General features: G+C 36.7%; 1 protein-coding gene across 9 annotated transcripts in view; it reads left to right on the top strand.

The window, feature by feature from the left end:
• Nucleotides 1-21,638, top strand: part of ARID4B (AT-rich interaction domain 4B) — a 118,080-nt gene that overhangs the window by 84,818 nt on the left and 11,624 nt on the right. For 5 of the 9 annotated variants that reach the window (XM_058669368.1, XM_058669367.1, XM_058669366.1 and 2 more), the window contains exons 17-21: nt 95-349; nt 9,179-9,298; nt 13,315-13,399; nt 14,364-14,562; nt 17,935-19,146. In XM_058669368.1, the coding sequence (XP_058525351.1) occupies nt 95-349; nt 9,179-9,298; nt 13,315-13,399; nt 14,364-14,562; nt 17,935-19,146 (1,871 nt within the window). The remainder of the gene's footprint in view (nt 1-94; nt 350-9,178; nt 9,299-13,314; nt 13,400-14,363; nt 14,563-17,934; nt 19,147-21,638) is intronic. The other 4 variants (XM_058669369.1, XM_058669370.1, XM_004578525.4 and 1 more) reach the window with 4 other exon arrangements.

The raw sequence follows: 21,638 nt of genomic DNA, 5'->3' as shown, positions 1-21,638 counted from the left end.
TCACAGCCACAATTTTTATCAATATATGTGGTTTGGAACTAAAAAGCTTATGAAGTGTCTTTTATTAACTCTGCAATTTTTTAAACCTTTCAAGAGACGAAATGAATAAAGAGGAAGATGAAGATGATGAAGAAGCAGAAGAGGAGGAGGAGGAGGAAGAAGAAGAGGATGAAGATGATGATGTCAACAATGAGGAAGAGGAGTTTGAATGCTATCCACCAGGCATGAAAGTCCAAGTGCGGTATGGACGAGGGAAAAATCAAAAAATGTATGAAGCTAGTATTAAAGATTCTGATGTCGAAGGTGGAGAGGTCCTTTACTTGGTGCATTACTGCGGATGGAATGTGAGGTAACTTGAGTTTTAGCTAGTGTTTTTTATTACGTAAAAACACTTCTAAAATACTTTTCTGGTTTTAAACTTAATAACAGGTTATAGACTTGATAGTAGTCACATTAAGATCATAGAGCCAGGGCCTGGCGGCGTGGCCTAGCGGCTAAAGTCCTCGCCTTGAACGCCCCGGGATCCCATGTGGGCCGCCGGTTCTGATCCCGGCTGCTCCACTTCCCATCCAGCTCCCTGCTTGTGGCCTAGGAAAGCAGGAGAGGACGGCCCAGTGCATTGGGACCCTGCACCCAAGTGGGAGACCCGGAAGAGGTTCCAGGTTCCCGGCTTCGGATTGGCTCAGCACTGGCCATTGCGGCTCACTTGGGGAGTAAATCATCGGATGGAAGATCTTCCTCTCTATCTCTCCTCCTCTCTGTGTATCCGGCTTTCCAATAAAAATAAATAAATCTTTTTAAAAAAAGAAAGATCATAGTGCCATACTAAAAGTATGTAGTTTTTAGTGTGTAAATACCTCCCTTAGTGGTTTCGTACTGAATAGTTTCAGTTTGAAGAAGATATACTTAGTGTCTGGAAAACTGAGGTCTGCATGATTGATATTTTATGTAATTCATGTAGATTGATAGAGAAATCAAAATAGAAAAATCACTGGAAAATATAAATAAAATCTGAGCTTCTTCACATGTATAAGCCAATTATCTGACTCCCTCTTCCTGTTTTAAACAACATTGCTGCAATAAAGTCTTTTCTTTTTTCTCTTTTTTTAAAGATTTATTTATTTTTTATTGCAACGTTAGATATATAAAGAGAGAGAGGAGGAGAGATAGAGAGAAATATGTTCTGTCCAATGATTCACTCCCCAAGTGACCACAACAGCTGGTGCTGCGCCTATCTGAAGCCAGGAGCCAGGAACTTCCTCCAGGTCTCCCACACAGGTCCAGGGTCCCAAGGCTTTGGCCGTCCTCGACTGCTTTCCTAGGCCACAAGCAGGGAACTGGATGGGAAGTGGAGCTGCCGGGATTAGAACTGGTGCCCATATGGGATCTCGGCACGTTCAAGGCAAGGACTTTAGCCACTAGGCCATGGTGCCAGGCCAAATAAAGTCTTAAGTCAGCATTTCTTTCCATCAATGTAGGCAAGGATTTAAAACTCAAGATTTCTTACAAAACTGTCACTATTTTGTGAGGTTCTTATCTGGTGTTAATAGCTACTATGTTGTAGCCTTACTCAGATCACTCAGAAGTTTGTGTTTTCTAAGCAGTGTTTATGGAAATGTAAACAAATTTGCCTATCTATAATGACTTTTTGGCTACTAGTGACTTAGGGATCTAAGGCAAGCTACAGATTCAGTTTTTAGGTTTTTTTTAAATTACTTTTTCTTTACGTATGTTTTCTTTGTTTTATTCAGGAAAATTTGTATTTTTGGAAATTTGTGTTATTTGTATTTGAGGCATTCTTAGTATCATTATCTAACTGAAAAAAAAAGCTTTTAGTCGTGTCATAACTGCAAGATTGATTTTTTTTTTTAGGATTATGTATTTTTTTTTTACTGGAAAGACAGATACACAAAGAGAAGGAGATACAGAAAGATTTTCCTTCCACCATTAGTTTCCTTCAGGTCTCCCAAGTGGCTGCAGGGTCTCAAAGCTTTGAGCCGTCCTCCACTGCTTTTCCAGGATATTAACAGGATACTGGGTAGGAAATGGAGCAGCTGGGACATGAATCCCATCCATATGGGATCCCGGCACATGCTAGGTGAGGATTTAACCGTTGGGCCATCATGCTGGGCCCTGAGTTTAACTTTTGATCGGTAGCAGTTGAATATATTGGGAACTTTCTTGGTTATGTGGCTTGTGATTTAAGATATATCAGGATTTGACTATAGTATTATTGATACTGATTGAATTTTCTCCCTTCATTTCCAATTTGTCTCTCCAAAGTCAAAGAATTGGGAATTTGTTTAAAACTATATTTCCTTCCTTCCTTCCTTCCTTCCTTCCTTCCTTCCTTCCTTCCTTCCTTCCTTCCTTCCTTTCTTCCTTTCTTTCTTCCTTTTACTCTCTTTCTTAAGATTTATTTGTATTGGAAAGGCAGATTTACAGAGAGAAGGAGAGACAAAGATCTTCCATCTACTAGGTCATTCTCCAAATGGCCTCAATGGCCAGAGCTGAGCAAATTTGGAGCCAGAATCTTCTTCCAGGTCTTCCACATGGGTGCTGGAGCCCAAGGATCTAGACCATCCTCTCCTGCTTTCCCAGGCCATAAGCAAGGAGTTAGATCGGAAGTGGAGCGGTTGGGACTAGAACCAGTGCCCATATGGTATGCTGGTGGGTGAAGCTGGAGAATAGGCTGTTGAGCCACTGTGCTGGCCCTAGAACAGTGTTTTCTATAATGAGGATCATTAGCTGCATTTACTTCAATACCATGAAATTAATGAGAAATTTTTACAAGAACTTCAATGTGTTGACTGTAGTGAGTGGTATTATGGTACAGCAGATTACACTGCCACTTGTGCTTCTGACATCGCATATTAGAGTGCTGGTTCAAGTTCAGTTGGCTCTTGTTTCCGTCAGTTTCCTTTCTCTCTTTCTCACTCTTTAAAATAAATAAATATTTAAAACGTCAACTGTAAAACTTGTAAATAGCTGACAGTAGTTCTGTTTTGTATGTAGAAATTATAGAAGACTGAAAATAAATTATTAAGTCTGTGATTTGAAATAAAAATGTATTATGTTTTAAAGTATCTTATTTCTCCAAGCAAATTGATCTCTTTAGAAGGAGAGCTCCAGAGAGGAAAATAGCCTAGTAAAAAGCTTTCATAAATGAGTTCAGTCCCACTTATTGCCAACATTCAGTTACCTTTTTTTAATTTAATCACAGTACTTTTATTCTTCTGACAAATGTAAGATGAACATCTACTGTATGAGCATCTATGTATTTAGCACTCAATATAGTAAGAAATGGTTCCTGTTACATATACTTCAGCTTCAGCTGAATTATACCATCAATCCTCTCTATATGTTGCTTACATTCTTTGAACCAATTGTTGCTTTTGTCTCCCAGCTCTTTTGCTCACTTGTAGCTTTGTAGTACTCTCCTGTCAAAAGCATAAGAACTTCTGTACGCCTTTTCATTCTTTGCCTGGACATTAGATCCTGGCTGGAATTTAAAAAAAAGAAGAAAAAAAAAATCCAACTACACAGAAGGCTCTTATTTTACTTATTTACTTTTTTTTCCCCAGAGGTAGATTCATTGCCAAAATACTTTTAAATTCATGGCTGTAGACCTCAAGTAGATCCTTCTTCCATTCACTTTCCTTCATTTGTAATGGAAATTACTTTTTATTTTACTGTTTTCTTTTCATATCTATAACATCTGTCTCCATCCACACTCAGCTAATTCAGAGACTGAAAGAAAATAAGAAAACTTCTAGACTTGACTTGTATCTTCAGAGTAGAGATGTCCACTTCCCTTTATCTTTTGGTACAGTTTTCATTGCCTTGCCGTTAGCCATTATCATACTGAATTTTAAAACCAGTCTTGTAATTGCCACACTGTTTTGTTTCCTAATCAGAGACATGAGCCCTTTCCCATGCTCCTATAGATTCTGATTATTTTTCTCAATGTGAAGATGACTTTTTTGTTTGTTTTAGTTTTTATTGTAAAGGCAGATTTATAGAGAGGAGGAGAGAGACAGAAAGATCTTCATTCCTGGATCACTCCCCAGATGTCCTCAATGGCCAGAGGTGAGCTGATCTTGAGCCAGGAGCTTCTGGGTCTTCCACCTGGGCACAGGTCCCAAGGACTTGAGCCATCCTCCTTTGTTTTTCTAGGCCACAAACAGGAAGCTGACTAGGACAGGAACTAGGGTCCATATGGGATTCTGGCACTTGCAGGTAGAGGGTTAACCAATTGAGCCATCATCCTGGATCCTGCGCATGACTGAAACCCTTATCAGATTGACTATTAATCCCTATCAGATATGTGATTTTCAAATATTTTTTCCCATTCCATATTTCCAAATTCTTTATTGTCTCCTTTGATATGTAAAATTATTAACTTTCTTACATCTAATTTGTTTATCTTTGCTTTTATTGTTATATCCAAGAGCACATTACCAAATCTAGTGCTGTGAAAAATCTTTCTGTTTTCTTCTAAGAACTTACTAGTTTTGACTGTATCATTTAGGTTTTTGATCTATTAAGTTCATATTGGTATATGAAACATGATAGTCAATCATTTTTGTGACCCTCTTTGGTCATAAACAGCTTGTCTCCTGGTTAGCAACCAAAATGGAGCTGGGACTTGAATGAATTTTATTGGAAATATTTCCTGTGATTTCTGCTCTTTACCACCTTTAAAATTTTCCAGTGTTAGGGACTGATGTTTGTGTTGTAGCAGGTAAAGCTGCCAGTTGTAACGCGAGTATCCCATAAGGACATCAGTTCTAGTCCTGGTTGCTTCACTTCCCAACCAGTTCTCTGCTCATGGCCTGGGAGATGCAGGAGAAGATGGCACAAGTTCCTGAGCCCCTGCCACCTACATGGGAACCTGAAATTCCTGGGTCAGCCCTGGCTACTGCGGCCATGTAGGGCATGAACCAGAGGATGCAAGATCTCTCTCTTTTCCCATATTTTCCTCTCTAACTCTGAATTTGAAGTAAATATTTGATTTAAATTTTAAGCATCACTTTTCAGTTTAACTTGTCTATTCCTTTCTTCTAAAGAATGATCTATGTTCTTCATATGTTCTTTTACTTCCGTGTAATTGGATCCCTGATACACTTTCATTGTGTAGATCATTGCATTTATTAATTTTGGTGAAAGAGTGCAAAGGTTTTCTGTTCACATGCCTTGAAATAATTATCCTGGTGATGATAAAAAGAAAGTGAAATAACCCTTGGAAGTTGCTGCATTTTTATACAAAGCAAGCTAGCGGCATAGAAAATGAAGATTATTTGACAAGATTTTGCAAGTAAATATTGACAAACTTTTTTTAGTAGGTTTTGGAGACAAATGATAGTAAACATTTCTTTCATGAATAATGATAACAGTTCAATTATTTATTGCATTCCATAGACTTAAGTTTGTGTATGTATTCAGCTGAAAATACTAATAAGCTTGAATTTGTTACATTCAGTAGTTGTTGTAGATTGGCAGGTACATTTAATGCAGGAGATGAACTTGGACATGTTTCATTTCATTATTTAGTTAAATGCCAGACACATCAATATCTTTGTTTAAATGTGAGCAAGTTCCCTAAATTTCTCATATATTAACAAAGTAAACTTTTTGGGTGTTTGAATGTTTGTGTCACAAAATACAATTAGTGGCATGGTTGTTAATGGTTTGCTGTGGTCTTTATGTGCTTGGTAAAATGTTCTATGATACATTGTTAGTATTACATGTCACTTCTGCCTAAAGACCTATATTTTAATTTTACACATTTATATTTCCTAGGAAAACCTACATACATAGTTACTGTACCACCCTGTTGAGCTGCTTGTGTCAAGACATCTTAAATATGACTATGATATAATATTCAGATTTCTATTCATATTGTTAATTACTATTTTGTTTTCGATGTGGAATTAACATTGTTGTATGAAATGGAAATATGAAATGCTAGTAATATGCTTAGGTAGTTTTTGAGTAGTATATATTTTAGGATATTTTAGATGCATTATTGAAAGCATGAAATTGTGTTCAATAGGTCTCTTCACAAGTCTTGCTTTAGATGTTCCATAATATTAAAAGTATGTGTAAACTTTTATTTTTGCATAAACTTTATATAGTAGATAAATATTAAGAAAATTGCCTATGAAATTTGGTATTGATAACTAAGCTATTTTCATCATGACTTGGTATTTTCCCTTTTAAAATATATTTTCTTAATTATGGAGGGGAAATCTCATTATTAATGTAGTCTTAATTATTGTAGATGTGACATTTTAAAAAATTCATTTTTTCCCTACATTAGACTTTTATGTATAGAAACAGGATTTTACATGTGTATTATTCAGCAATTATTAAATGTCTTTATTATACATAAAATACAGATAATTTTGCTATCTTAATGATTAGTCATGAAAATTTTAGGCTTCATCTTTTATATTTCATATATCTTAAGTGATTTTTAAGTATTATGTCAGTTTAGTTTAGCTATGAAATTAGTTTTAAAATATCTTTATTTTGCATGTAAATTATTTTACTTACTAAAATATCTCTGAGACTATTCTTTCAGGGTATAGACATTTGCTTACTATCACTATTGCTTTGAAAATTGGGTTTCAGAAGAACCAAAATCTCAATTGAAATGGGCATATTAACTTTTATAGAATATATGGTTGACTAAGGTTCTTTTTTGTTTTTATTATTGCTTAATGATTTCTTAGATGATTTATCAGTATATCCAACAAAAATAAAGCATAAAGCTTTAATTATAGAACTCCTATATTTCTCTGATGAGAGCAAATTTTTCATGGTCTCTGAATGGTTTCTTATAGCTGAATATCAGTATTTTAATATAATATTTTTAAAAAGCAAACCAAATACATTGTGACTTATTTTAGAAGGTTTCAGGTTTGTAATGTTATTTCGTGACTTCTGTTTAGTGTGTCCTCTGTTAAACTGTCAGCTCCTTGTGAGCAGGAATTGTGTTTGTTACATTTGTTGCTGCATATCCACTGCCAGGTACCTTACCTCTCATAAAGATACACGAGGTTTTTGTCTAATGAATATGTCTAGGTGTACATAATAATTCTTGGAGTCTCATACAAAGTTTGACTTTAGAGATTTTGCATCTAGTTGCTTCATTTTATATAGAACCAGGAGCATCCAAGACCTTCAGAGGTCAAATAAGTTAGTTATGGATATGTTCTCTTTTTTTCTATTAATTGAATATTAAATTTCAGTAGAACTAAAATAAATCATATGTATACTTTGAAAATACCTTCCTTAGTACTTTAAATGAGTATCATATTCTTGTCTATATTCCATCTATAGCATTAATTATAATTCACCAATAACTAGACTGAAAAGTATAGGCTAATCAGTTTTAATTTTGTTTGTTTTTAAAGATTTGTTTATTTGAAAGGCAGAGTTACAGAGCAAGAAGGAGAGACAGAAAAAGACAAAACTGCATCCACTGTTCATTCTCCCAAATGGCTTCAACAGCCAGGACTGGGCCGGCGGAACCCAGGAGTCAGGAGTTTCATCCAGGTCTCCCATATGGGTGGCAGGGGGCCCAAGGACTTGAGCTGTCTTCTGCTGCTTTTCCTATGGTACCAGCAGGGAGCTGGATGAGAAGTGGAGCAGGCTGAACTCAAACTGGTGCTCATCTGGGATGCTGGCATTGCATGTGATGGCTTTACCTACAGTGCCACAATTCCACCCACGGTTTTAATTTTCTAACTCAATATTTGCTTTTAATATTTGTTGCAGTACCTTTTTATTGTTTGAATAGTTGTTATAAAAGAATTTAGTAAGCCTCTGGTGTAGCAAATTTTGTGCTCATGAAGAAAACAACTAATTCTTCTCATCATAGTTTACAAGGTTCAGTCCAAGGCAGGCTGAATAATCTTTTTTTTTTTTTAATCAATAAACCAGTCTACTCAGGTTTTCACATTCTCTCATAAAATGTTGTTTCTACGAAAAAGTTGCAAAATGTTTAATTTATTTGTAGACCAACCATGTAGGCTAACTTTCTCTTCTACAGCTATATTGTCTGTAACCATAACTCATTGTAAAAGGCAGATAGGCTTGGATAGAAATCTAGATATTTAGCAGTTAGGTTGTTTCTCTATATACTTGCTGCCCATAATTGCTATTCTCTGCAGTAGAGAAACCATATCAGAATGTCTAATGTCTTAATTTAATGTGTGATACTTAAAGCTAAGTGAAGAATGTGGGAAAGCCCTTGTTGTGTACACCAGTGACCATAATAGCTGAAAAAAAGGGCGTACATGTATTTAGGTTAACTAAGGAAAGTACTTTAAGCATTTTAAAACCCTCAGATTTGTTGACCTAATTAAGGTATCCCTTTAAGAAATTACCTCGAGGAGTAAACTGATATTTTGAAATGGTACATCAAGGAGGAATTCAGTAATACTTTATAATCTTATGTTAGTTGTAATTTTATGCTCATGCTGCTTATTTTCCAGTAGTTTTAATTTTTATTCAAGATATTTGAAATGGAGTTGTTAGTAAGCCTATAGTAAATGTGTTTCAACATATAAAGCCTAATTTTAAATTTATTCAGAAAGTTTTCATTCATCTACTGGTTCACTCCCAAAATGTCTGCTGAACCAGTCTGCAACTAGGACCCCAGAAGTCCGTCTGCGTCTTCTACAGGCATGTCAGGTATTCAAGTAATTGAGACTGCACCTGCAGCCTTCAAGAGTCTGCAGTAAGTGGAAGCCACTGCGTTCAGAAGTGAAAGCAGAACTTGAATCCAGGCATACCAATTGCCACACTTGGGAATTAAAATTCTTGGCCCACTAATACTTAATTTTAAGCTAATTAGCACTGGTAATCATGCTAGTCTAGCTCTTTCTTACAGAAATGTGAAAATATTGATTTTTCGGGGCACTATTTTTTCCAATTTATATTTGTTTATTTTGCTTCTAAAGTATGCTTTTGTGAATAAAACGGAGCACTTGGATAGTGCTATAATTGATAGTTACGTAAGGGAAAAGAACATTTCCTAGTTTAGAAATGCAGTGAAGTTATAGCTTACAATTTATCCTCTGATTGTCTTTTATTCTTGTAAGATTCATCAGGCACCTCATTAAGTTTTTGTTAAGATTTATTATTTTTTTTTTTATTGGAAAGGCAGATTTACAACAAGAAGGAGAGACAGATCTTCCATCCGCTGGTTCACTCATCAAGTGGCTGCAGTGGGCAGAACTGAGCCGATCCGAAGCCAGGAGCCAGGAGTTTCTTCTGGGTCTCCCACGTGGGTACAGGGTCCCAAGGCTTTGGGTCATCTTCCACTGCTTTCCCAGGCTACAAGCAGGGAGCTGCATAGTAACTGGAGCAACCAGGACATGAACTGGCACCCATGTGGGAGCCCGGCTAATACAAGGCGAGGATTTAGCCAGTAGCTATCGCGTCAGACCTGCCTCATTTAAGTTTTAAAATATTTGTCTGACAGCATGTTTTTATTACTGGTCTCAACCTCTGCTTTGTTCTTCCTCTCCACGGGTACTATTTTATTGAGACTTTTTAGTCCCTGGTCAGTTGTTCTTCTCTGTGTTAAATAACTAGACCTTGAAATGCCATCTATTATTATTTTAATATTATTACTCTGTTTAACAGACAGTTCATTTTTCTGTTCTTTAATTCACCACTTCCTGATTTTTGACAAACCTAAAGTGTAATTTAATTCCATTCCCTTGTTTAAGTTTTCTATTATGTGAAATAAATTTATTGGTGGTAGGTTTTTTTAAGGCACACTGTGATTTTAAAAGCTATAATGATAAAAAATATATAGGATTTTAAAAAAAGTTGTAGTGAGAGTGTAGATCTAGGTAGGAAAAGAAAAACCCCCAAAGAAAGTTAAAATAAAGGATTAAAAAAAATTCATGAAAGTGCTGAAAAGTAATAAAGAAGTCAAATAATAAAGGAATCATATAACTTAATATTTATATATTCATCTTATCACTTAATTATTTCAACACAAAACAGAACCAGGAAGTTTTCTAAGGAATTTCTTAAAACCAGACAGAATATTCAGTGGGAATTTTAAAACTATTTTCCAGAATAATCGGGCCGTCTTGTTTCATTATTACTATTCTGATACACAGTTAATCCTGCAGTTTGCCCTTTTCTAGGAATCTGCCTGATCTATGACTCTGTGTCTAAACAAAACTCACTGCTTACATCTGTCATCAGTCAGTCCTCTCATATCACCCTTATTTTCTAGTGACTATAAAGTGTAGGATAATAGGGAATACCGGTGGAGCTCAGGCAGGGAACCCTGATCTGTCTACCCTAACTGAGCATCCGTTCTCTCATTACTTATATGTTTGTGCTGTCTAGGAAAATTATTTCTAAGAATTTTTTCCAAATATTTGTTTACTTACTTGAAAGAGCAACAAAGAGAGGGAGATCACAGGCAAATCTTCCCTCTTCTTGTTCACTGCTAAAATGCCCACAACCTTTAGGGCTGGATCAGGAAAGCCAAGAGCCAGGAACTTCTTCCAGGTCTCATACATGGGTGCAGGGACCCAAGTAATCAAATCGCTTTCTGCTGCCTTCTCAGGCACATTAGCAAGTTTGATGTAAAACAAAGCATCTGGGACTTCCATTGGCACTATGATACAGGATGCTTATATCCAAGCTGGCATGTTAACCCTGTGCCCCAATGCCAACCCCTAAGAGAATTTAAGCAGCAGTTACTATTTCTGAGTAATAAAGTTATCTTCCTCTATTCCTATGAACATAGTATCTCTGAAAACGTAACTGTTTTCCTTTGTTATGTTTGATATTCTGTGTTAACTTATACAGATGTGTAATATCATGGTTTTTAATTCCTAAATTGAAATCTGCTATATTACCCTAATTTGACATATAACTTATGGGCTCTGCATTGTGGAGTGATGGATTAAACCTCTTTTTGCAATGCTGTCATCTGATGCGAGTACTTTTTTTATATCCAGTTGTTCCACCTTCTGTGCAGCTCCCTGCTAATGTGCCTGAGAAAGCAGCAAAAGCTGGCCCATGTTGTTGGGCCCCTGGTACCCACACTGGAGACCTGCATGAAGCTCCTTGCCATTGGTTTTGGCCTGACCAGGTCCCAGCTGTTATGGCCCTTTGGGGAATGAACCAACAGAAGGATTATCTCTCTGCCTCTTCCTCTCTTCCTCTCTCTCTCTGTATCCATCTCTGAAGAAGCTCTACCTTTCAATTAAATAAGTACATCTTTAAAATAGAAAACAAAAATGCAGGGTTTTTTTCCTTATTGATGTTAAGAATCGTACAAAACCAGCTACATAAAAGATAGTCCTTTATTAAAAGTGCAAAAAAAAAAAACTTTTAGTTCAGTGTACATTAATCTTAAATGTAGCCATTATGAAGTATCTTCATTGTAACCCATCAAAAAATAAGCAACTTGTTTTATTCTCTTTTAAACAAAATTGGTTAGCTTTAACTTTGCTTCATAACTGAACTCCAGTTGAGCAGCCTGTAGGAATTTATGTTGAACTTTGCAGAGGGAAGAGATATTTTCTTTATGTTCATGATCAACCCTTAATTTTGAAAGGAACTAATTGCCTTATGAAGCATAATACAATTTCTGTATTAACAGAAACATTATAAGTACCAAAGGATATATAGATCATTGCTACTGTGCCAGTGTAAGTAGCAAGAGGATTATGTTTGGTACAGTAACACTTGCTTTAAAGCTATTCAAAATATATTCTTATCTTTACTCTGTTTTTGATACAGCCTTTATTTAACATGGAAATAAACTAGTTCCTGTTGTTGAGACTGGCTTGATCAGAACCACATGACTAGTAGGCAGCAATTATGTTAACAGTTTTGCTTTCCCTGTTCTGTCTTATTCTCATTGTGGCCCTCAGCAACTTTGAGTAGCTCACCACAACAAAACCCCTTGTATGGAGTTGGGTCCTCAGCTTTGCTGCAACCAGTAGTTTGCACTAGCCAGTTAATTTTCCCTGAGGGTTGCCACAGACACTTTTCCAGACATGTACTGGAGTGAGAACTTAGTCAGGTAATTACCCATGTTGTTTACCTTTTGATTTGCTCCTTACTTCATTTAATATCTCCAATATTGAGGACATTTTAATTCAGAAGTCGTTTTCAGGGTTCATGTTGTAGATTTAGATATGTCACGGAGTTTTCTATTTTGTGTGTAATTTTCAAACAACAAACTGTTAAATGTTTCTTTTCCCTAGCTTAATTTTTCCAAAAATGAGCCATCATTCATTTTGGTTTTAGGCACACAACTTTATTGCAGTCAGTAGTGACTTATTACCTATAAAATCCTGAAGACTGTCATCACTGAATTAAGTTGCTATCTCAGCTCTTGGAATTTTCCAGCTATCTGTGTTTATAGGAAACATCAGAATACTGGAAAACTGGGGCCAGTGTTGTGGCACAGGACCTTAAGCTGCTGCCTGTGATTCCAGCACAATTTATGAGTGCTGGTTCCAGTTCTGACTGTTGAACTTTTCTAATCCAGGTCAGAGCTAATGTACCCGGCAAAGCAGTGGAAGATGGCACAAATGCTTGGGCCCCTGCCACCATAGTGGGAATTCCATTCCAAATGGAATTCTTGGCTCCTGGCTTTGGCCTGGCCCTGTTCCAGCAATTGTGGTGATTTGAGGAGTGAATTAGCAGATGGAAGACCTCTCTTTCTCTTTCTCTACCTACCACTTGTTCTCTGTAATTCTGCCTTTAAAATAAATAAATGTGAAAATTAATCTGGAAAAGTTGGCTCAGTAGTCTTTTTAGTATTTTGTGAGAAGACACTTTTTTTCCTAGGTGATTTTGCATTATCTGCAAATTATAACAAGATCCTTTTCCATCGCACTGTGCCAATATGCCACGACATATCTGTCATATCACACTTATCTTCCTGACTTGTATAGTGGGGAAAAATGCATACTTGCTGCTTTAAGTATAAAACAAAGGGGGAAAAAGTGTAAAAAAATTTTTTTGTCAATTTTTATTGTGGTTTTTTTTTTTTCCCTCTGTGTTAAAGCAGAGAAAGAAGGCAAGAGATCTTGCTTTCTAGGCTTGGCTCAACCAGTAACAGCTAACATTACAAACTCTCTGAATAGGTATTGGTAGCTTCTTCACCAAACCAGAAAGTTGAGCAAAATGACCTCTGAAGTCTTACTCAGTTCTAAACTGTTATAATTCTGCATATGAGATTCTCTTTGACATAGTATAGTTCCTTCTGTGGTATGTGTTATGCATATATAAATTAGTTTCTTTTCATTTTAGATATGATGAATGGATTAAAGCAGATAAAATAGTAAGACCTGCTGATAAAAATGTGCCAAAGATAAAACATCGGAAGAAAATAAAGGTATTTTGCTAAATGTCATTCTTTCTTGAAGAATTTTTGCAATTAAATGTGTGTTTCTTAGTATTCTTTGTGTTATACTGACTAGAAATGTTGGTTTTATTGAATGTTAGATTTTATTATAGTTTTGTTACATGAATGGAAAGCCTTTTAGAACCAGCATTAAATAATCTTTGAGACTAAGCCTCAGAATTGTATGAAATAACCAATCCAGATTTCATTTAGCGTGACTAAGAGACATGAGCCATTGTAATATTTGTAAACCATTCCATGGAAGGAAAGAAGATATCTGAAGGCAAGGGAAGAGCCTATCTGGCAATTCTTTTCGTCTTCATGTTTAACCATGGGCAATAGCTTAGAATGTGTTCATAAGACTGTATTAATTACACCCTACATATATCTAATGAACTCATGTGGAAAATTAATGTTATTTGTGCATTCCAAACTAGATATTTCTGAATGTGTGTTCAGATTGTTGGTTTTGTTTAAATTTCAGAATATTTGCATAGATTCCCTGGTTGATCATCCTTAATTTGAAATCTTCAAGTTATTTCAAATTTCTTATTCAGGATGCTCAGTTTGCTTGTGGAATACTGTTATTCCCAACACAGAATCTATAATGAACATTTCAAAGGTTTGAAAATGAGCAAGGAGAAACTTGTGTTTTTTCAATTAATATTTAAACCTAATGTGATTTAATTTAAAACACTTATGTAATAAGCACCAATTACTAGCCTCAGTTGCCTAGTGCCAATTTAATTCTCCCTATTAAAATAATAATAGATGTAAAACCTTCTTGCTCATTCTATAGCAGTTTGGTAAGTACTTTAAGACGATTTTTATATTCTTTGTTTTTGTCCTATATTTAATAATATATTATTAATTGGAGTTAAAAATGGATAACATTGTTACTAATAAATGTGTCATAAATTATGGCTAACATAAAATACTTTTTTTCTTAATATAGAATAAACTAGACAAAGAAAAAGACAAAGATGAAAAATATTCTCCTAAAAATTGTAAACTTCGGCGCTTGTCAAAACCTCCATTTCAGACAAACTCCTCTCCTGAAATGGTTACCAAACTGGATCTTAGTGATGCCAAAAACTCTGATACAGCTCATATTAAATCCATAGAAATTACATCTATCCTTAATGGACTTCAAGGTAAACATAAAAAACCTGCTGCATGCAAGTATTTGATTTTGGTTTTCATAAGTCAAATTCTATAAAGGTAGTGCAGTAGCATTCTGTTTTTAACCAGATTTTTATTCATTATTGTTTGAGATAGAGTTTGCATTAACTAAGGCCTCGAAATCTTTTCTATTATTAGTAGAGCCAAGAACACAATAGCATTTTGAAAAATGTAATATTCACCCTATAGCACTATTATTGTATCTCTTTTTTCTTCTTTTTTATTTAAACATTTTTTAAAAGATTTATTTACTTATTTATTTGAAAGGCAGAGTTGCAGAGCTAGGAATAGACAGAGTGTTTCTATCTGCCAATTCATTGCCCAAACAGCCACCGTGTCTAGGGCTGGGCCTGGACAAAGCCAGCAGCTTTAGCTGGTTCTCCCACAAGGTTGCAAGGGCCCAAATACTTCAGCTGTGTTCTACTGTTTTTCCCAGGTGCATTAGCAGGGAGCTGCCAGGATAGTCACCAGTACTCACAGGCCATGATTTAACTCACCACTGCCCCCATGTTGACTGGAAAGATTTGTTTTATGTATTTGAAAGACATAATAACTCAGAGAGGGAGAGAGATGGAAATTGATAACTTTCACTAGTTTACTCCCCAAATGGCTGCACACGCCAGGGATGGACTACACCAAAGCCAGACGCCAGGAAGTCCTATCTTGTAACAGTGACCCAAGTACTAACACTATGACATGGGGATCAGTATCACTGCAGTAGTTGGATGTACTGTGCCACAACACTGTCCTGTATTTTCCTTCTGACAGCATGTAGGGAAAATATTTGATGTAATGCGTAAGTTGCCTCCTGGGATGCCCTCATTCCATATTAGGGTCCCTGTTATGTATCCCAACTCCTCATCTTCTGGTCTAGCTTCCTGCCATGGGAGGCAGGAGGTTATGGCTTAGGTGCTTTAGTCTTTACCAATGTATCTGAAAAACATAACGTGAATTCCTGGGTCTTGACTTTTGCTTGGCCCAGCCCTGACTCATATGGCATTTGGGAGTGAAAGAGTTTGTTCATTTATCTCTCACTGCCTAAAAAAAGCAATAACAATAATTAAGGGCCTAGTGGCTAGAGTTCTTGGTCAGGATCCCATATGGGTGCCGGTTCTAATCCCGGCAGCTCCACGGCACATACAAAGCGAGGATTCAGCTACTAGGCTATCACGTAGAGGCCTGTTTGTTATTCTTAAAGAAGTGTTCTTTAGTTTAGCAAAAAAAAAAAAAAAAAACCTGAGCAGCAAGCAATACTATCTGAATAGAGTTTCTGTCAAACTAATCTCAGATTCAACTTCTCTGAGAGTTTGAAAAGCTCACCCTTGTTAGAATAGTTGTAATGGATGAGCTAAGAGGAGTAGTAGGGTGCTCTGTGTTTTCCAACTTTAGCATTACTGTGGTTTATCGCTTTCTGTTAGAATTAGAGCAGAATGTTTCTGCTGGATAAAATGATGTCACTGATACTCAGGCAACAGCCTACATGGCAGAGTGCTGGGATTTCATCAGTGTATAGAGCCAAAGAGAGAGAATGAGGATATCCATCCTAGGGTCTCTGGTGCAGTCCTTAGAATCGCGTTGTTCTTGATAGCTGAAATCTTCTCCCCCACTTCCCTTACTCTTACTTTGAGGAGCACATTCTATTATAGCTTTTTAAGAAGCAATTGTGGGCCCGGCGGCGTGGCCTAGCGGCTAAAGTCCTCGCCTTGAAAGCCCCGGGATCCCATATGGGCACCGGTTCTAATCCCGGCAGCTCCACTTCCCATCCAGCTCCTTGCTTGTGGCCTAGGAAAGCAGTCGAAGATGGCCCAAAGCCTTGGGACCCTGCACCCGTGTGGGAGACCCGGAAGAGGTTCCAGGTTCCCGGCTTCGGACTGGCGCAGCACCGGCCGTTGCAGCTCACTTGGGGAGTGAATCATCGGACGGAAGATCTTCCTCTCTGTCTCTCCTCCTCTCTCTGTATATCTGACTTTGTAATAAAATGAATAAATCTTTAAAAAAAAAAAAGAAGCAGTTGTGTCAGAAAGAAGGTAAATTTTTAGAGATGTGTATATATATCTTCATTCAATTATTCATACATGCTATAATAGAATACCACAGACTGGGTGATTTTTACAGAGGAATGTGTTCTCACAGTTCTGAAGACTGAGACATTCAATTATATGAAGTTGTCAGCCTCTGCTGAGGGCCTTCTCACAGCATCAAAACATGTCGGGGGCATCACACTGTGAGAGAGCTGTGTGGCATGGTCATGAAGGAGGGCGAGCAAAAGGACCTGCTGGAAACAGTTTATTTTATGACAGAGCTGCTGCCTACAAAGCTAGCATATTCCCAGGATAACATTAATCCAGTTAGGAGGGTGGCACCCTCCTGATCAAACCCTCTTAAAAGGTCTCGCCTCCCAATACTGTTAGAATGGCAGTGTTACATACATTTCATTTGTGTTTTGGGAGGGAATATTTAACTCAGAGTAGCTGGGTTGGAGCCTTTCATTGGTATTAATTCGTTTTTGTCGTTGTTGTTTGTTTTTGTTATGTTTCTAGTGTTGATTCTATGAAGTTCAGAATTTTTCTAATTCCTGATACTTTGTATGTGACTTGTTTTGCTTATTTCTTTACTTTTTTCTTCCTCTGGAGTCTTGAATCTTGGTTTATAAATCCTCAATTAGCTATCTCTTATGTGGATATATTTCCACCCCCTGTTATGTGGTATTTTTTCATTCTAAGAACTTGGGTGTCTCTATTCCAGGAAATTTTAAAAAATAATCTTGTTGAATATTTCCTCTTTCATTTAATCTTCTTTACAAAGAAATTTTTTGTTAGTACTTTGGTATGGTTTCTTCTGTAGTATACTTTAACATACTTTTGAAAAGTTTTTTGTTTGTCCTTTTCTCTTTTTCCTAATTTCTAATAAATTTCACCACTATATTTTTATTGACTATTTAATTGGTTGCTGTAATGTTTAATTTTTAATTAAAATGTGTTAATTTATAAGAATTCTGTTGTCTGCCTTTTTAAAATCATATTGTACTTAGGTAAATTTGGAGGGTTTTTTAAATTTTAATCAGTTCAAATCACAGATCAAATTTTTTACTTCATTGCTTACACTTTGATGTGTTTTGATAAAAACATACAGTGGTGTAACTATTACTGTAATCATGATAATAGGACATTTTCATTATTGGTGGAATGTCTTTAAACATAGTTTTTTCATCTATAAAAAGGGTATCAGAGCTAGCAACCCCAAAAGGTAGCTGTTAAACACAGAGGCTGCTATATAAAGTGTTTAGTACGTAAAAGGTATTACTAGAGTTGTTTTCTTTACCATTTTCTCCTTTTATTTTTTAGCTTCTGAAAGTTCTGGTGAAGACAGTGAGCAAGAAGATGAGAGAAGTGCTGAGGACATAAGTAGTAATGACAAAGAAGAATCCAAGATCGATCATTTGACTCATACCAGAATTGAACTTATTTCTAAAGAAGAACAGAACAGCTCATCTCTGCTTGAAGAAAGCAAAGTTCACACAGATTTGGTAATATCCAAATCAGGATCAAAATCTCCAGAAAGACTAAGAAAAGATATGGAAGGATTATCTGAAGATACTGATTATGAAGATGATGATGTCACAAAAAAGCGAAAGGATGTCAAGAAAGATGCAACAGACAAATCTTCCAAACCACAAATAAAACGTGGCAAAAGAAGGTATTGCAATACCGAAGAATGTTTAAAAAGTGGATCACCTAGCAAAAAGGAAGACAAGACCAAGGGCAAAGAATCACTTTGCATAGAAAATAGTAGCAACAGTTCTTCAGATGAAGATGAAGAAGAAAAATCAAAAGCAAAGATGACACCAACCAAGAAATACAATGGTTTGGAGGATAAAAGAAAGTCTCTACGGACAACTGGCTTCTATTCAGGATTTTCAGAAGTGGCAGAAAAAAGGATAAAGCTTTTAAATAACTCTGATGAAAGACTTCAAAACAGCAGGGCTAAAGATCGAAAAGATGTCTGGTCAAGTATTCAGGGACAGTGGCCTAAAAAAACTCTGAAGGAGCTTTTTTCTGATTCTGATACAGAGGCGGCAGCTTCCCCACCCCATCCTGCCCCAGAGGAAGGAGCAACAGAGGAGTCCCTACAGACTGTGGCTGAGGAGGAGAGTTGTTCACCCCGCGTAGAGCTAGAGAAACCATTGGCAGTAGGTGTCGACAGTAAGGCTGTTGAAGAAAAAACAGTAGAAATCAATGACAGAAAAGCCGAATTTCCAAGTAGTGGCAGTAATTCAGTGCTAAATACACCTCCTACAACACCTGAATCGCCTGCGTCAGTCACGGTAACAGAACCTAGTCAGCAGCAGTCTTCTGTCACAGTGTCAGAACCCCTGGCTCCAAACCAAGAAGAAGTTCGAAGTATCAAGAGTGAAACTGATAGCACAATTGAGGTGGATAGTGTTACAGGGGAGCTTCAAGACCTGCAGTCTGAGGGGAATAGCTCACCCACGGGCTTTGATGCCAGTGTGAGTTCCAACAGTAGTAATCAGCCGGAGCCAGAACATCCTGAGAAAGGTGAGGAGGAAGTCCATATTGATTATTTTTAGAATTTCCTCTCTTGTATTTTTAGTGGTTTCACAGTACCTCTTGTTATAATGTAAGGCACTTAGCTGATTTATTTGTGTAAACATAGTAGAAATGGGAATTTGAAAGATAATTTGAATAATACTGAAATTCATTTAAAAGTTTGAGAGGCCTTTAAAGCCCTTTGCTTGAACTGTCCATAACCTTTCACAGTGGACAAGAACACATGCTAGAAATTGCACCCTGGCACAAATCCACACCTGTTTGAAAAACAGCTATCTACACTGATTGACAAAATGGCATGAGCAGCTTAAATATGTTTCTGTAACATTGTCTTTGAAGTTGTCATGTGCAGTTTTTCACAAACATTCTGATTTATTGACAGACCCCTCCACCCTTAACCAAATACCATGTTTAGGGGTTTGGAGCAACCATCCAGGCACTGCTTTCCTCAGACAACCGTGTCAAACTGATTTTCAATCCTGACTAACTTGTGTGAGTTTGTAAAGGAATTTGCTTTCTTAGATGCATAGCTTCCAAATTGAAGGACCAACATATGTGTCAATAATCTACAGCATTGCTTTTTTGAAAGAACCAGTTGACTTTTGAAGTACATTTTCCAATTGTAGATAGGAGTGCCTAGGGTATGTATTTTGTATCATATATCCAATTTCTATCTGCTACCTTTAGCTTTTTTTGCTAAGATAATATACCATGTAAATTAATTTAATGTTTTCTCACAAATCTTCAGTTAAAGCATTTCCTCTTTTAAAGAAAATATTTGTGTGCAAGACAGAATGAGCTCCCATGCACTGGTCTGCTCTCCAAATTCCTACAGTGGCCTAAGGTTGGCCCAGAGAATGACATGAGCCAGGAGCTCATGCTAGGTCTTTCCTAAGAGTGGCAGGAGCCCAACTAGGGAACCATCTCAGTTGCCTCCCAGGATCTGCATTAGCAGGAAGCTGAAGTCGGGAATCAAACTCTGAAATTCTAATGCAGGGTGCAGGTTTCCTAACAGGTGTCTTAACCACCAGGCCAGTCACCTGTCCTAAGACATTTCTTCTTAAAATTAATAAGTAAGCAAAAAAGTATAGTTGCAGTTAAATCATGGTGATTTTTTTTCTTTCATAAGTATACAGCTACTGTGGCTGTATTTGTGTGCTTTACTTAACCTTCATGGAAGTAAACTATCTCGGCATGTATGAAAGAGTCTTAGCACAGATAGGCTCTCAACAATACTATAAAAGTTTACAACTGCAGTTTTTGTTAGGTTGTATTTTCGCCATGCTCATTATTAAACCTAACAGAGAAGAGTTAGCATGTAGTATTTTGGAAAGTTTTAATTTCTTAGTGTGTGAAAGTATTAAATTAAACATTCCTGAAGAAAAACCTGGTGATCACAAAATCTGTGCTTCAGCATAAATAGTTTTTAACTCACTTTCTTTATATTTCACTTAAATTGTATCAAAATAATAAGATATGAATAACATGAGAGCCAATGAAAAAAAACACTAAGAAGTTTCAGTTAATAAGCCCATCCCATTCTCAAAGAAGTTGTATTTGTATGTATAGAATGTTGATTTTGCCACTGTAACAGAACCAAGAAACTTTGTTTTTGTAGCAAACCTTATATGATTGTATAATCATGTTAATTTATATAACATATTATGGCATCTGACATTTGAACTAAATGGAGGCAGCACTTCTTTTTTTTTTTTTAAGATTTGTTTATTTTTATCACAAAGTCAGATATGCAGAGAGGAAGAGAGACAGAGAAAAAGATCTTCCGTCCGATGATTCACTCCCCAAGTGACCGCAATGGCCAGAGCTGAGCCAATCTGAAGCCAGGAGCTAAGAGTTCTTCAGGGTCTCCCACACGGGTGCAGGGCTTTGGCCCGTCCTCGACTGCTTTCCCAGGCCACAAGCAGGGAGCTGGATTGAAAGTGGAGCTGCTGGGATCAGAACCGGCGCCCATATGGGACCCCCCCGGCGTGTTCAAGGCGAGGACTTTAGCTGCTAGGCCACGCCGCCGGGCCCAAGACAGCACTTCTTTAGTGTCTGCATGAAGGTGTCTTTTTTGTACTCCGAGATGATAGAAATACTTAGGAAAAACACAAAAGTATAGTGGATGCTAAGGACCAAATGAAGAACACATTACTCTGTGGTAGTGATGTAGCAATGAAGCCTGCAGTATGAGAACAGGACTTGAACTAGTCAAGGAAAAAAGGAGACATTCATCATGTGATGATATCATTTGCCATCTGGAAGATGAGATTTTTTTCTTAGAGCATCTGCATTGAATTTCTAAAACATGCATGCACACACATACCATTACAAATATTTACATAGATGTATTTGTAATGTATATTATATTGAATATATTACATACATAGTTTATATATGAACTAAGCATTACCCTGGGAACTAAGTTGTTTTAAAGCAAATTGGTTAAAATAAAAGTATAAATTATGGAAAAAGTTTAT

This window comes from Ochotona princeps, chromosome 10, assembly GCF_030435755.1.
Source record: "Ochotona princeps isolate mOchPri1 chromosome 10, mOchPri1.hap1, whole genome shotgun sequence".
In the NCBI taxonomy this organism is placed as follows: Eukaryota; Metazoa; Chordata; class Mammalia; order Lagomorpha; family Ochotonidae; genus Ochotona; species Ochotona princeps.
Note: the sequence above shows the minus strand (reverse complement) of the source record. Positions and strands in the feature narration are given on the sequence as shown.